General features: G+C 39.2%; 4 protein-coding genes across 9 annotated transcripts; 2 read left to right on the top strand and 2 right to left on the bottom strand.

The window, feature by feature from the left end:
• Positions 1–18: 18 nt before the first annotated feature.
• Positions 19–2,475, bottom strand: LOC149725539 (mutS protein homolog 5-like). The gene has a single exon (XM_089891331.1). It carries the CDS (start codon positions 2,328–2,330, stop codon positions 384–386), a length of 1,947 nt encoding a protein of 648 aa, XP_089747457.1. The 5' UTR covers positions 2,331–2,475; the 3' UTR covers positions 19–383.
• A 536-nt stretch (positions 2,476–3,011) lies between these two features.
• On the bottom strand, positions 3,012–8,868 carry LOC149725538 (mutS protein homolog 5-like). The gene is made up of 2 exons (XM_089891321.1): positions 8,716–8,868; positions 3,012–6,258 (listed from the first exon to the last, which is right to left on the bottom strand). The coding sequence occupies exons 1-2, from the start codon at positions 8,724–8,726 to the stop codon at positions 3,672–3,674; spliced, it is 2,598 nt and encodes an 865-aa protein (XP_089747447.1). The 5' UTR covers positions 8,727–8,868; the 3' UTR covers positions 3,012–3,671.
• LOC149725537 (ATP-binding cassette sub-family E member 1-like) lies at positions 7,270–11,460 on the top strand. Its single transcript, XM_089891332.1, has 4 exons — positions 7,270–8,359; positions 8,746–8,969; positions 9,142–9,383; positions 9,981–11,460. Exons 1-4 carry the CDS (start codon positions 7,317–7,319, stop codon positions 10,272–10,274), a joined length of 1,803 nt encoding a protein of 600 aa, XP_089747458.1. The 5' UTR covers positions 7,270–7,316; the 3' UTR covers positions 10,275–11,460.
• A 22-nt stretch (positions 11,461–11,482) lies between these two features.
• On the top strand, positions 11,483–16,127 carry LOC149725536 (surfeit locus protein 2-like). 6 transcript variants are annotated; one of them, XM_089891345.1, is made up of 7 exons: positions 11,483–11,655; positions 13,210–13,301; positions 13,486–13,649; positions 14,242–14,345; positions 14,504–14,592; positions 15,235–15,298; positions 15,850–16,127. In XM_089891345.1, exons 1-7 carry the CDS (start codon positions 11,523–11,525, stop codon positions 16,032–16,034), a joined length of 831 nt encoding a protein of 276 aa, XP_089747471.1. In that variant the 5' UTR covers positions 11,483–11,522; the 3' UTR covers positions 16,035–16,127. The 6 variants fall into 6 exon arrangements, with proteins under 6 accessions (XP_089747471.1, XP_089747469.1, XP_089747470.1 ...); XM_089891343.1 differs by having other exon boundaries at positions 15,817–16,127; XM_089891344.1 differs by having other exon boundaries at positions 14,504–14,596; positions 15,233–15,298.
• Positions 16,128–16,202: the final 75 nt, after the last annotated feature.

Below are 16,202 nucleotides of genomic sequence, written 5' to 3'. Positions count from 1 at the left end.
AATAAGATATGTACCGTAAGCATATATTATACTGAATGTTTTACCTTTTTTTTAAATTAACAACGCTCTTTGGACGAGAATAGAGATTGGGTGTCCCATCTTACCCCACCATACTATACCTTGGTAAGGCACGCCGACAACGAGCATTAGGGGTCTTTATATACAGCAAAAATTTATTTTAAAAAAACTTTAAAAAAGCGTAAAATATACATTTTCTTTACAGTACAAGTGACGTGGCTTCGAACACAGCATAGGACAATGTATATACGCTTGTTCCGTGGCATTTTTCCTGCGGCAGGAACAAATAATACTGCGGCAGATACTTAATGCCACGGTGAATTTCGTGGACAAATAAGGCTCATAAAATTATCACGTTCAGTTTGTCACGTGGTTTCATCGCTCGATATGGTCGGTTGAATTTCTTCCGAAGTGCTAACGTCACTTCCTGGAAATTTCCGCTTTCTAGGCGAAGAAAGACCTTTTATGACGTCACAGAGGAACCGTTTAACCGCAGCCGGGTTATCCAAGTCAACTTGTCGCGCCTCTTTCGCCACCTGACGGCAGCGGATTTGGTATGTAATGGACGACGACCTGTTGTATGGACGAATAGGGACGTTTTTTCGGATTAATTCGCTGATTTCTTTACCTCGACTTACTACCTCGGGTGGGATTCGAACCTGGAGAGCAATCTCACACGCATAGCTCTGCTCGCTTATACCTTCTTTAAGTTGGTATAGAGATACTCGTTCTGTTCTCTCTCCAGGTATGGTTTCCATGGTCACAAAGCGCAAAGCTGGCGAAGTAGGCAGCAAGTTTCGGCGCGCCACCGCGTGGAAGTGTGTGGCGCAGATAACTCGCGGCGAGGTGTCGCCCTTTGCGAGCCAATGCGTTAACACAGACGCCAGCAATGACACCCCATCAACAGTTGCCGTTCCTTTCCCAAACTCGTCGATCAAAATAAGGCTCCGCGAGGTGGCGCCATTCACCGCTGTTGAAATTTGCCCAAGATCTTTAGCAAACGTCGACATACCACATGATATTGACTCTTTGCTTTTTATCCTCGTGTAGATTTTATCAACTAATCCAATCTCGGCTGATTCGGCCGGCACAAAGGAACCAATCTGTGCCATAAAAACGATCAAACCGATCTGTTTAATATACACACTTTTCCCGCTTGCGTTCGGCCCGGTTAGAACTTTAACTATCCCGGATTCGTGATCAAATGCGACGTCATTTGGAACGAATAAGGACACGCTGTGTTCTTGTAACGGATGCCTTGAACCTTTAACGCAAATCCGACGGTCTGTCTTTAAAATTGGCTTCGTGTAGTTGAAGTCCTTTGCTACCGACGCAAAAGAAGCCAGGCAATCTAACTCAGCAGCAAAACGCATGACATCTAGCAAAGCTTGAGTATAAGGTGTTAGTGTTTCTTGCAAATCACTTATAATGCTCGCTTCTTTGTCTGAAATTTCCTCCAAAATATCGCCGTAATTTTCGTCAAGTACCTTCGTTGCCGGGGTCTTATAATACACGGTATCCTGGCAATCTCCCACCACCTCAGTGCCCGGCAATGTAAGATTTCCGCTGCTTTTCATCTCATCCGTTTTAGTGATGAATAACAAGTATCCGACTAGGCGCATGTAAACGACCTGGCAAGATGAAATATAATCGCTATATTTTGCCAATTCCTTGGTCGCTAACTGACCAAGCAAAGCAGGTAACTTCGCATACGTAGCTTTCATGTCGTCTAACATTTCAGAAACTCCAGATTTAACGACGAATTTTCCTTCAGTTTTACTGCTCGGTATGTCCATTATATTCCCAATAACTGTCACCACAGACACCAAATCCTGTGTAAACGTCCGGGCGATGTCGCTAAAGATCAGCGGCGTCGCCTCCGGAGCCAGCACAGCGCTACGACAGAGATCAGCTATTCTTAGAGCATTTTGCGCCGTTTCCCAAAGCCCTACCCACTCAGAAACAGACAGTTTTGAAGTTCGTAACTTAACAAACATATTCGAAACTGTTTTCACTTTTTTCAAGCAATCTTTTACAGAGTTTAGTGTTTCTTCGTGTCTTGGGTTAGCAAGATACTCCACTGCGTCTAAACGCTCTGTGAGAACTTTTAAATCAGTCGTTGGCCGAAAGAACCAAGATTTAAGCATTCTTCGTCCGACTGTTGTCGTGGTACGATTCAGAATCCCGAAAAGACTGATCCCTTCTTTGTATCCAACTTTATACGCTGAAGGATGACGTAACTGTTTGAAAATCTGTAGTGCATCGTACGAGGATGTGTCCATTGACATTGCGTGTTTTAAAGTTAAGTTCATGAACGTAGCAATCGGTGTTTGTACCTCAGAACTCTCTAAACCGACACCGACACGGTTTTTATCGAGAAATCGTAATAATCCTCCAGCAGCACGAACAGAACAGTGGTTATCTAATGTCCCGTATTTTCCCACCCTACTGTATATTATAACTGTAATTTAGATTGATTTCAATGTACATGACTGCAGACTCGCTTAAAACCGACCAGGCGTTAAATCAGACGCTGAGACGAGATTTACACAAACAAGCGAAATTGTTTTCCGAGCGTCGTTTCGTAAAGTAAATATTCCAACCATTGTAGAAATAGTCCTTGAAAATATGGAGTATAACTACACGGTTATGTCATGTGTTTTGTGTGTATGAAGACACCTATGTTATAACTCAACAGTGAGCAGAGCCGCCCAATTTCCCGAAAATCATCCAGACATGGTATATGAGCTTGTAAAACACAATCTTTATTCAACAGCAATTACCTTAAACCCAATATTGTTGAAACATATTTAGCCATAGTTGGCTTCTTGCTTGTACTGAATATGTTTTGTTGGATATTGTGACATAATGGTAAGTCTGACTATAACTATAAGAATGAAACAGCCACGATTTTTAACTGATGCTGTTTTTTTCATGCTTTCATCCATAGCGGGTTTTACAACGGATATTGATTTTCTTCTCACCATTTTTAAATAACATGGCCTTCGCTATCGTCTCGAAGTTCTCGAAGACATAAATAAAAAATATGGCCCATAGTAGAGAAAGACGGGACACCTTTTCATTCTATTTTTCCGTCCTTATATAAACAAACAACATGTGTATAATTATAACCGTATCCTCACGACTTCCATAGACCGTTGTTAATTGTTGTTTAAAACACGATCCGGATATTTAGATATTATGTTCTAAAAAGGTATCCCGTCTTCCCCACCCTACTATATATTAAGGTTTTGCACTTTGGTTCTGTGAAATAAGATATGTACCGTTAGCATATATTATACTGAATGTTTTACCTTTTTTTTAAATTAACAACGCTCTTTGGACGAGAATAGAGATTGGGTGTCCCATCTTACCCCACCATACTATACCTTGGTAAGGCACGCCGACAACGAGCATTAGGGGTCTTTATATACAGCAAAAATTTATTTTAAAAAAACTTTAAAAAAGCGTAAAATATACATTTTCTTTACAGTACAAGTGACGTGGCTTCGAACACAGCATAGGACAATGTATATACGCTTGTTCCGTGGCATTTTTCCTGCGGCAGGAACAAATAATACTGCGGCAGATACTTAATGCCACGGTGAATTTCGTGGACAAATAAGGCTCATAAAATTATCACGTTCAGTTTGTCACGTGGTTTCATCGCTCGATATGGTCGGTTGAATTTCTTCCGAAGTGCTAACGTCACTTCCTGGAAATTTCCGCTTTCTAGGCGAAGAAAGACCTTTTATGACGTCACAGAGGAACCGTTTAACCGCAGCCGGGTTATCCAAGTCAACTTGTCGCGCTTCTTTCGCCACCTGACGGCAGCGGATTTGGTATGTAATGGACGACGACCTGTTGTATGGACGAATAGGGACGTTTTTTCGGATTAATTCGCTGATTTCTTTACCTCGACTTACTACCTCGGGTGGGATTCGAACCTGGAGAGCAATCTCACACGCATAGCTCTGCTCGCTTATACCTTCTTTAAGTTGGTATAGAGATACTCGTTCCGTTCTCTCTCCAGGTATGGTTTCCATGGTCACAAAGCGCAAAGCTGGCGAAGTAGGCAGCAAGTTTCGGCGCGCCACCGCGTGGAAGTGTGTGGCGCAGATAACTCGCGGCGAGGTGTCGCCCTTTGCGAGCCAATGCGTTAACACAGACGCCAGCAATGACACCCCATCAACAGTTGCCGTTCCTTTACCAAACTCGTCGATCAAAATAAGGCTCCGCGAGGTGGCGCCATTCACCGCTGTTGAAATTTGCCCAAGATCTTTAGCAAACGTCGACATACCACATGATATTGACTCTTTGCTTTTTATCCTCGTGTAGATTTTATCAACTAATCCAATCTCGGCTGATTCGGCCGGCACAAAGGAACCAATCTGCGCCATAAAAACGATCAAACCGATCTGTTTAATATACACACTTTTCCCGCTTGCGTTCGGCCCCGTTAGAACTTTAACTATCCCGGATTCGTGATCAAATACGACGTCATTTGGAACGAATAAAGACACGCTGTGTTCTTGTAACGGATGCCTTGAACCTTTAACGCAAATCCGGCGGTCTGTTTTTAAAATTGGCTTCGTGTAGTTGAAGTCCTTTGCTACCGATGTAAAAGAAGCCAGGCAATCTAACTCAGCAGCAAAACGCATGACGTCTAGCAAAGCTTGAGTATAAGGTGTTAGTGTTTCTTGCAAATCACTTATAATGCTCGCTTCTTTGTCTGAAATTTCCTCCAAAATATCGCCGTAATTTTCGTCAAGTACCTTCGTTGCCGGGGTCTTATAATACACGGTATCCTGGCAATCTCCCACCACCTCAGTGCCCGGCAAAGTAAGATTTCCGCTGCTTTTCATCTCATCCGTTTTAGTGATGAATAACAAGTATCCGACTAGGCGCATGTAAACGACCTGGCAAGATGAAATATAATCGCTATATTTTGCCAATTCCTTGGTCGCTAACTGACCAAGCAAAGCAGGTAACTTCGCATACGTAGCTTTCATGTCGTCTAACATTTCAGAAACTCCAGATTTAACGACGAATTTTCCTTCAGTTTTACTGCTCGGTATGTCCATTATATTCCCAATAACTGTCACCACAGACACCAAATCCTGTGTAAACGTCCGGGCGATGTCGCTAAAGATTAGCGGCGTCGCCTCTGGAGCCAGCACAGCGCTACGACAGAGATCAGCTATTCTTAGAGCATTTTGCGCCGTTTCCCAAAGCCCTACCCACTCAGAAACAGACAGTTTTGAAGTTCGTAACTTAACAAACATATTCGAAACTGTTTTCACTTTTTTCAAGCAATCTTTTACAGAGTTTAGTGTTTCTTCGTGTCTTGGGTTAGCAAGATACTCCACTGCGTCTAAACGCTCTGTGAGAACTTTTAAATCAGTCGTTGGCCGAAAGAACCAAGATTTAAGCATTCTTCGTCCGACTGTTGTCGTGGTACGATTCAGAATCCCGAAAAGACTGATCCCTTCTTTGTATCCAACTTTATACGCTGAAGGATGACGTAACTGTTTGAAAATCTGTAGTGCGTCGTACGAGGATGTGTCCATTGACATTGCGTGTTTTAAAGTAAAGTTCATGAACGTAGCAATCGGTGTTTGTACCTCAGAACCCTCTAAACCGACACCGACACGGTTTTTATCGAGAAATCGTAATAATCCTCCAGCAGCACGAACAGAACAGTGGTTATCTAACTGTACGAGTGAAGACATGTATACCGCTCGTTCAGATTCGGTATAATGATCAGGCATTGCTAGCAAGTTAACCAATAGAATTCTCCGCTTGCTATTATCGTACCGAAACTCCATACTTGATAACATTTCAACTGTAGCACCGTTTTCGTTCACATTTACACTTTCGTTGGAAATATTTCCTTCAAGAGTTTTCTCGCCAGAATTTGTTTCTTTTTCAGCGAAAATCTTTAATTTTTCCACAAAATCCGGGTCCTGTTTTGCGCTGGTAATTATAGTGGTCGGTAGCAGTTCATTTATCAATCTTTCGACTCTTTCGAAGGGGCTGGACTCCACAGAGGCTTCGAGAAAGTAAATGATATGACTTTCTGATTCATAATAAGCTGCTCCTAATTTCCCTGAGTACCAGACTACGCTCAAATAAACTGGACTTGAATCGTGGCCAAATACTTTAGCGTGGTGTGTCACGTCACTGGCCGATATCGAAGAAGAATTCCCTGCATTAGATTCGCTCATTTTTACTTTAAATCTGCAAAATTAAGCGTTTTATTTAAAAAAATTGAACAAATTTTATATTACAAAAAGAAGGCGCCCTTTTTCAACTATGACGTAACAACGCGGTAAAATTGATTCCCATAGATATTAGAAACTATAAAGAATCAGTATTTTTTGTAAAATAACCAAATATTGAAATTACTTATCGCAATTTTTGACACATATATTAAAAACTTTTAAACAATTTATCCAAATTATTATTTCGAGTAAATCCTCAATTTACTCTTCAATTTACCCAAATCTTTGGTTGTATCTGATCTAATTCTTATGTTTTGCGATAAAAGGCACACGTGTTGCGCAATTATTTTCCAATTTTTGTTTAATTTTGGGGTAAATATTTTCTAATTACAATATTAATTTGTATAATATTAGTATGTCTATCATACGTCTGTTCTTTTTTATATTTTAATAAATTCAGTAAGCATGAGGTGTATGAATACACCATGTGTGTCTGGTGTATAAGAAGACACCCATGTTATAACTCGACAGTGAGCATGAGGTGTATGAATACACCATGTGTGTCTGGTGTATAAGAAGACACCCATGTTATAACTCGACAGTGAGCATGAGGTGTATGAATACACCATGTGTGTCTGCTGTATGCGAAAACACCTATGTTGTAACTCGACAGCGAGCATGATGTGTATGAATACACCATGTGTGTCTGGTGTATAAGAAGACACCCATGTTATAACTCGACAGTGAGCATGAGGTGTGTGAATACACCATGTGTGTCTGGTGTATAAGAAGACACCCATGTTATAACTTGACAGTGAGCATGAGGTGTATGAATACACCATGTGTGTCTGGTGTATAAGAAGACACCCATGTTATAACTCGACAGTGAGCATGAGGTACAACATTCAACGCTCTGACTGTGACAAATTGGCACGAACTAGCACAACATAGTTTAAAAGGTTTGAGGTTCGTTACCATTATAAGCGCCAAATGACCAAATGCGAGGGTAAATAAGTTACATTTATTCAAAATTAAAACCGAGTTCAATTTTCAGCTTCGCTTATTTAGATAAAAATGTCTGACTCCAACACCCGTATTGCGATCGTTAATAATGACAAATGTAAACCTAAACGATGCCGGCAAGAATGTCGGAAATCCTGCCCTGTCGTCCGAATGGGAAAACTTTGTATTGAAGTGACCCCACTTTCCAAGTTAGCCTGGATATCCGAAGAGTTATGCATAGGTTGTGGTATCTGCGTCAAAAAATGTCCGTTCGAAGCGATTTCTATCATTAATCTACCCAGCAACTTGGAGAAGGACACGACGCACAGGTACAGCGCAAATTCGTTCAAACTTCATCGACTACCGATCCCTAGGGCAGGAGAAGTGCTCGGTTTGGTCGGGACAAATGGAATCGGGAAATCAACTGCTTTAAAAATCCTCGCTGGGAAACAGAAGCCGAATTTAGGAAGTTACGACGAACCACCAGACTGGACAGAGATCTTGAGTTACTTCCGCGGTTCAGAGTTACAGAATTACTTCACCAAGATTTTGGAAGACGATATGAAAGCTGTTATAAAACCACAATATGTGGATCAGATACCAAAGGCTGTTAAAGGTACAGTGCAGGCTATGCTGGATCGTAAGGATGACTCTGGAACTCAGGAAGAGTTTTGTGGACTCCTGGATCTAAACCATGTTCTTACACGGAAGATAGAAGATTTATCTGGAGGAGAGTTGCAACGATTTGCGATTGCTGTTGTCTGCATCCAAAAAGCGGACGTTTATATGTTTGATGAGCCGTCTTCGTACTTAGACGTCAAGCAACGCTTAAACGCTGCTGTTGCGATCAGGAATCTTTTGGGGACGACAAACTATGTGATTGTTGTTGAGCATGATTTAAGTGTGTTGGATTATTTGTCCGATTTCATTTGCTGCTTGTATGGTGTACCTGGTGCTTACGGTGTCGTGACTATGCCAAGTTCCGTGCGGGAAGGAATCAATATTTTCTTGGATGGGTTCGTGCCATCCGAGAATCTACGTTTCCGAGACAGCTCGCTGGTTTTTAAAGTCTCGGAGACGGCAGAGGGAGAAGAGGATGTGAAGAAAATGTGCAGGTAGAGTTAGTTGACCACTAAAATGTTTGGTCTTATAATATTCCTTGTTGATAAAATGCTGGTCCTGCCGCTGGTGACCACTGGTCACCTGACCATTAAAAATTAACGTGCGTACGGTTGCATTTTATTTTGTTATTTTTGTAGTTACACTCACAGCCAGAAAATAAACATGGAGGTGGTTGAATGAATTATTTTAATCATTTTAAAAGGGTTAGGGCTTTGGCAATTTTTGCGAAGATTAAAAATTGTTTTAATGCCAAAGGGTAAATGTATGCACTGTATGTGGCTGTGATTGTGATACAGTCTACAGATACAGACAACTAGAATAAAAAAAATGAAATTGTGTCCCATCTTACCCCAACCTCATTAATCTTCACTGCATGCAGATACTCCTATGGAGACATGATGAAAAAACTTGGAGATTTTGAACTCACAGTGAAAGGAGGAGAATTCACCGACTCTGAGATCGTGGTCATGCTGGGGGAAAACGGGACGGGGAAGACGACTTTCATTCGAATGCTCGCTGGGAAGTTGGCTCCAGACGCTGGGAATAAAGTTCCATCACTCAACATTAGTTACAAACCTCAGAAGATTAGTCCAAAGTCCACAGGTATGGCTGAAGATTGGACATAGTTTATATTTTTTGTTCTGTGTAAACTAAAGTTTTGTCTTAAACCTAGAATCACAGAAGATTTTTTTGAGAAGGCTTTTTGTTTGAAATAATTTTGTTTTAGGTGTTATTTGAAATACTTTAACCTTACCTAAATATTCCATCATTACAGGCACTGTCCGTCAATTGCTTCACGAGAAGATCCGGAGCGCTTACGTTCACCCACAATTCATCACAGATGTAATGAAACCAATGATGATGGATAATATTATCGATCAGGAGATACAGAATTTATCAGGAGGTGAACTACAACGGGTGGCAATTGCTTTGTGTCTTGGTAAACCTGCCGATGTTTATTTGATTGATGAACCGTCGGCTTATCTTGATTCCGAGCAACGTATTGTTGCAGCAAAGGTTAGTTTATGTTCAATAATGCATGTAACCTAGTAATGTTACACATTCCATAACTTGCATAGTAACTTATAAATTTATAGTAAAGTTACTTATTTTTTATGAATATTTTTAAAATAAATTGATTTACAATTGGAAATCCAGGGGTTGCTGCAGCCTCTACAAAATTCTATCGATAGGCTTGTATAAATGGACACCATTGTTCACTGATGTCAACTTGTTTACAAGTTTGGTGTTGACACATGGTAACCCCATAGACCCTTTTTGTTTATGATATCCTATGTTTGACAACTATGGGTTTAACTGTAGTGTAGATGCACACAAACATAGAAAACATATTGATAATTTTGGGACACAAGGTGTACGAAACAGAACACCTGTGTTACAACAACTGTCGTTGCCCTCCATGCAAGAATAAACATTTAAAAAGTTACATACGTGGTAACTTGTAAGCGGGCACAAGGTGTACGAAACAGAACACCTGTGTTATATAACAACTGTCATTGCCCTCCATGCAAGAATAAACATTTAATAAGTTACAATTATTTAAGTATTATTTGTTCAAATGCTACATCTTAATAACAACCCATTTTCTTTCAGGTTATCAAACGTTTCATTCTCCACGCCAAGAAAACAGCATTTGTTGTGGAGCACGATTTTATAATGGCAACTTACTTAGCGGACCGTGTGATTGTATTCAGCGGTCGTCCATCAATAGAAACAACAGCAAATCACCCACAACCTTTACTATCGGGCATGAACAGTTTCTTGGAGTCGTTAGAAATCACTTTCCGACGAGACCCGAATAACTTTCGTCCACGAATTAACAAGCTTAACTCGGTAAAGGACGCGGCACAGAAGAAGTCCGGCCAGTATTTCTTTATGGAGGATTAGAAAATCTAATTTTGTATTTATTTTTTAACTTCATGGCAAAAAGAATGACAGAGTAAAAAATAAGTAAAAACATCCATTTTTTCGGGAAAAAATTACTGAAATAATTCTTTTGCTGTAAATTGTCCATTGTGTTAAAAACATTGCCTAAAAAATTACTAAATGTATTTTTGCTGTAAAATGTCGTTTTTTTCTTTTTTGTTGTTTGAAGAAAATTTGGGTATCTCGGTTTCTAAAGAATAATTTTGCAGTTTTGACTATTTGTTCAACGAAAATAAGTTTGGGTGTTGGATGTTAATTGCAGATAATATATATATATATGTGTGTGTGTGTGGGAATGAAGGTTGTATTGTGTGCTTGTTATGACAAAATTTGGTTTGGAAAACCGGTGAATAAATGAGATAATGTTTCTGGTAAAATGCGCAAAAGGGATAAAGTATTTTTACTTTATAATATATTTAATATATGTATAGTAGGGTGGGGAAAGATGGGACACTTTTGCATTCTATTTTCTTATCCCATTTGTAAACAAAGAACATTCAAAAAATTATAAAACCGTGTCTTTACGACTCCCATAGACCGTTGTTAATTGTTTGAAACAAGATCAGGGTTTTTGGATATTATCTGGTAAAGGTATCCCATCTTACCCCAAAGAAATATACCAGAAGTTTGTTTAGGAAATTTGTACAAGACAGTTTTATTTGAGGTTTCAGTTATCTTAATACTTCAATTTATTTACCTCTTCGAATCCAGAAATCTTCCAAATCGTCTTCCGTCGTTCACGGCCTACTAGTGTAGCGGTTGATTGTGCTCTAGCACAGATTTAATGATATAATGATAGCTAAATTTAACACTAATGCATAAAGATTGAATATAAAGCAACGTTGTATAGCGAAAACAAAAGCATGACAGGAATGGAATGCAGTTTCGCTGCTTTCGTAACATCTACTTTCCCGTCATTCTAATCGTGATAATAAAACAATTACCCAGTTGTGTGTATGCCAGGCGAGGCAATTGCCACATGCTAATGACGCGTTTTATTGTTTTGCTACACGTGTTTTTCGTTATATAAACCTTTCACTTTCCTGTACTGTGAGGCAGTACGGGGCTTGCAATACCCTGCTGTTCTCACTTTGTCTCTAAGCTCGATGGCGCACTTTCACCGTACAATAAACTGAGATGTGCCGTACTAGTGTCATACATCGGTGTGCAATGCGTTGCGGAGTCGGATAGCGTGTGCGTCGGGGCAGGATGGAACAGCGTCGTCGCGAGGCTTCGGAGCGCGAACCCGCAACTTCAACATTAGCCGCCCCCCACACTAGAGATATCTCTAGTAGGCCGTCCGTCGTTCAATTTGCACCGAAACCAAAGTCGTTAAAACACGGTAAAACTACTTTAGTAAAAGTAACATAAAAAGCGTTCTAAACCCACAATACAGCAGTATAGATTAAGTTATAAACTTTTGATCTATCTAAAGGTAGTCTATAGATTCTAGATACTCGCAGAGTAGCACACGTCTTGCTTACTGTCAAGTTAACACTGACAAAATGTTACAAAATAAAACTTACGACCGAGATATTTCTTTTGTTGGGAAAACTTTCTTTCAAAAAGTTTTATTTATACTGGTTAAAAATAAACAAGTTTTATTGTTTTGGCGTCACCGTGTATTGTGTGTGTTGTGATGTTTTAACCCAGTGGTCGCTAAATTTACAGCCATACAGTTATATGTGCATATATACATATGTGCATATATACATATATATATAAATAAGTTACATACGTGCATTACGTGGTATCTCGTATCCTCGCGCGGGGGGCCAACGACTGTCGTTATTACACGGCTGTTCTGTTTTATACACAACGTGCCCGCTTACAAGTTACCACATATGTAAATTGATGGGTAATTATTTTGTATGGCTGATTATTTCTACAAGCCGGAAATGTATATTAACTATCACACACTATACATATGTAAAGAAGAGCTACTGTCTAAACTTTTACCACCCCGTTTAGGTTTGTACCACAACTGGGTAATCACCAGGTAAAATCCACGTGTTTTCTTTTCGTTGCTTTTTGTTAAAAGCGAAGTATAGTGATAAGATTTAAACATACCACTATTAGAAATTTGAGTTACTTATCCATAGTTGCCACTCCCATGCCCACAGTCGAGTTGTTGAAGCTATTGCAGTGTGTGGATAAGCAGACATGACTTTTGGTTGGTTTGGTCATTTATATCCTCGTGGGTGGGAACTTGAGTGACTTAGCCATGGTTGCCACTTCCATGCCCACAGTCAAGCTGCTGAAGCTATTGCAGTGTGTGGATAGGCAGACATGACTTTTGGTTGGTTTGGTCATTTATATCCTTGTGGGTGGGAATTTGAGTGACTTATCCATGGTTGCCACTCCCATGCCCACAGTCGAGCTGCTAAAGCTATTGCAGTGTGTGGATAAGCAGACATGACTTTTGGTTGGTTTGGTCATTTATATCCTTGTGGGTGGGAATTTGAGTGACTTATCCATGGTTGCCACTCCCATGCCCACAGTCGAGTTGCTGAAGCTATTGCAGTGTGTGGATAAGCAGACATGACTTTTGGTTGGTTTGGTCATTTATATCCTTGTGGGTGGGAATTTGAGTGACTTATCCATGGTTGCCACTCCCATGCCCACAGTCGAGTTGCTGAAGCTATTGCAGTGTGTGGATAAGCAGACATGACTTTTGGTTGGTTTGGTCATTTATATCCTTGTGGGTGGGAATTTGAGTGACTTATCCATGGTTGCCACTCCCATGCCCACAGTCGAGTTGCTGAAGCTATTGCAGTGTGTGGATAAACAGACTGTGGATAAATCCTCCGCGCACAACATATTTTTCAGTCTGGAGCAGACATAACTATTATAGGCTTAAACCTGATATTACTCTAATATTTCTATATATCCCCAGACCCCATAATGCCAGTAGATTCTAATATACCAACTGAGGTTAAAGAATTATTGAAGTTACATCCAGGGTTGGCGTGCACCGAAAATGGACGGGTAAATTTTGTTTTTTGTTTATTACCCCAACTTTTATAGAGGTGTGGCATTTTAAGTTTGAAGTAATAAACATTTCCTTTTACCCTGCTGTTAGGTGTCTATACAAATAAGCAGAGTAAAAAGTATATTGCATTCAACACGTTAATCAAAATTCAAATTTTTAATTTTTTGCCATCATTTTCAGATAAAATGCACAGTCACCAACCATGAAATGCCGTGTCGCCATGACTCAGTATTACAACATGTGAAAGGAAAAAAATATCTTCGTTTGACAACTGGTATTACAGGAGAATTTGATATTACGAAATATGAACCGCACATTATGCCCAGTAATAAAAAAGGACACGAGTAAGTTAACATAGAAATAGAAATAAATATTCTGTAATATTATATTTGTGTAATAAATATTTAACAGATACTTGAAGTACTTCAGTACTTTTGATTGCATATTTTATTTACCTTTATATAAATATCCTTTCTTTTTATATGTTTGATTCTTTAAGTTGGCTATTTTGTAAAAGTAGTATCTTTATTTTAGTTAAGTTGTTAGTTAGTTAGTTTAGTTAAACGACACTTCAGTGATATTGACAGTTGTTTGTAAACAAAACAAAAAGTTTAATTGGTAACACAATGGTTAGCGTGCCTGCCTTGAACCCAGAGGTAAAGGGTTTAAGGCTTGACGCTGCTACCAATGTGAGCATATGTGTCCTTGGGCAAGACACTTAACGGAAGTTGCTCCAACTCAGTAGTCACTGATGCTAAATTTTCTGTCATATACAAAAAACAATTACCGACAAAGTTACATACGTGGTAACCTGTGAGTAATCATCAGCGAGCATGAGGTGTATGAAACAGAACATCCGTAGAATATTTAGTTTAATGATTGTCACTTTCCACCATTCTGCAACATACAAGTTACATTTGTTTATTTCTTCTTCAGGAACCAGCTTTTCTGTACATTAACATTACGACACTTAAACAAGATACCTTCACATTTGGAGAAACATGTTAATGGGAAAAGATACAAAAAAGCCAAGGCAAAGTGTAAGTACTATGCAAACAAAAAAATTGTGTGTGTTTTGCCTTGGTTGTGTTCATATTCAGTTTATTAAACAAATCAAAAATTATGGCTAGAAGAAATTTTCTTTTTTTTTAATTTTTTTTTTAAATTTATAAATTTTCAACTATTCTGTCTTATATAGGGGAGGCATGTCAATTAAGTGGCGAGAAGTTTGTGCCGCTTCCATTACTTCAGAGGAAACAACATCTACGAGATGAGAATGATAACGATAACGGTATAAAATGGTATTTATTTATTTTACGTGGGTGAGGCACGCTAGGGAACCCCCAGAGTTGGCCCATTACCCCAACATTGTATATGCACATTCTATTCTATATGGGTGAGGTCCTACAGTGAGGCACGCCATGGAACCTGGGATTTAGACCAGAGTTGGTCCATTACCCCAACACTGTATATGCACATTCTATTCTATATGGGTGAGGTCCTACAGTGAGGCACGCCATGGAACCTGGGATTTAGACCAGAGTTGGTCCATTACCCCAACATTGTATATGCACATTCTATTCTATATGGGTGAGGTCCTACAGTGAGGCACGCCATGGAACCTGGGATTTAGACCAGAGTTGGTCCATTACCCCAACACTGTATATGCACATTCTATTCTATATGGGTGAGGCACTTCTTCGGGCACCCTGAATGTTGGGGTAAACGGTCAATTTTGTCCCCAAGAAGTGCTACCACATGAACCTCACCAGATATTGAAGCTTGTCACTTACGGGAGGTAGACGACAATGGCTTTAATTGAAATGGATGGGAGATCTTCCCTTGACAGCCAAGGATAGATGCTTATTCGAAAACATTCATATGTAAAATAGAAATTTATAAATTGATATTTAAATTATTTTAACAGATTCAGTAAAAGGAAATGACAAAGAAGTTGAATCAGATACCGACAGTTTCTCAGACCTTTATCCAGGTTTGTCTATAATGTTCATAACATATAAAAAGTATAATAAGGTTTGTGATTTTTTTCTGTGAGGTTTTTATTTATATAAATGTAATATATAGGCCTATAATAATGGAACAGCGGTCAAAATGCGTATCTCAGCGTGACATATTTAACGTGTTATTACACATTGGTTAAACTACTTGTCTGTAGAGTGTAGACCAAAGGAAATAAGCTGCTACCATTGTGAGTGTATATGTCCTTGTGAAGGACACTTTACGGCAATTGCTCCAACCCAGTGGTCATCAAAAACTTATTTATCCACGCATGGCGGCACAACAACAGTTGTTATAACATGAGTGATATATATTTGTATATATATATATATAAGTTACCTTATATGTAACTGTATGGCTGTCAAGGTGTTCTGTTTTTTGTGCCTGCTTACCGTTACCACGTATGTAAAAGAATAAAAGCCACATTTCCTACAACACATCAGATGGATGTATGTTGCATCTCTTTATTCTGATAACGCTACTTTTCTGTAGAAAAATATTTTGAGCGTCTCAAACTATCTTCAGATGAAGGAGTGGCAGAAAAAATGGAGACAAAATCAAAAACAAAGAAAAAACAACGAAAAAAGGCTGCAAAAAAGACTGAAACTGGAACAAAACGTAAAAATCCACCATCTGAGCTTGCTGCCAAAAGAAAAAAGTTGAATAAAAAGTCTGAAAATAAAGAAGCAAACTTAATTACTTTTGATTAAAGTTGAAATTATGTGTTTGGTGGAAATTGTTGATTTGTATTTAATCTCATGTGTTTTTGTCGCATGTTTATTTCATTAAATGATGGGTTTAAAGTTTTGGTTTACAGTTTGATTATAAATATGTACGAAAAATTGCATGAATACACCACGTGTGTCTGGTGTATAAGA

The sequence above is a fragment of the Ciona robusta genome, chromosome 13 (assembly GCF_009617815.1).
Source record: "Ciona robusta chromosome 13, ASM961781v2".
Classification (NCBI taxonomy): domain Eukaryota; kingdom Metazoa; phylum Chordata; class Ascidiacea; order Phlebobranchia; family Cionidae; genus Ciona; species Ciona robusta.
This window is presented reverse-complemented; position numbering and strand designations above follow the sequence as displayed.

Excerpts from the sequence above, each read along its gene's own strand:
- LOC149725539 (XM_089891331.1), bottom strand. The coding sequence starts at position 2,330 with ATGAACTTAACTTTAAAACACGCAATGTCAATGGACACATCCTCGTAC.
- LOC149725536 (XM_089891342.1), top strand. The coding sequence starts at position 11,523 with ATGGAACAGCGTCGTCGCGAGGCTTCGGAGCGCGAACCCGCAACTTCA. Across the intron at positions 13,650-14,241 it reads AGTAATAAAAAAGGACACGA|GAACCAGCTTTTCTGTACAT; the intron begins GTAAGTTAACAT and ends TTTCTTCTTCAG. Across the intron at positions 14,597-15,232 it reads TGAGAATGATAACGATAACG|ATTCAGTAAAAGGAAATGAC; the intron begins GTATAAAATGGT and ends TTATTTTAACAG.
- LOC149725537 (XM_089891332.1), top strand. The coding sequence starts at position 7,317 with ATGTCTGACTCCAACACCCGTATTGCGATCGTTAATAATGACAAATGT. Across the intron at positions 8,360-8,745 it reads GATGTGAAGAAAATGTGCAG|ATACTCCTATGGAGACATGA; the intron begins GTAGAGTTAGTT and ends CACTGCATGCAG. Across the intron at positions 9,384-9,980 it reads AACGTATTGTTGCAGCAAAG|GTTATCAAACGTTTCATTCT; the intron begins GTTAGTTTATGT and ends ATTTTCTTTCAG.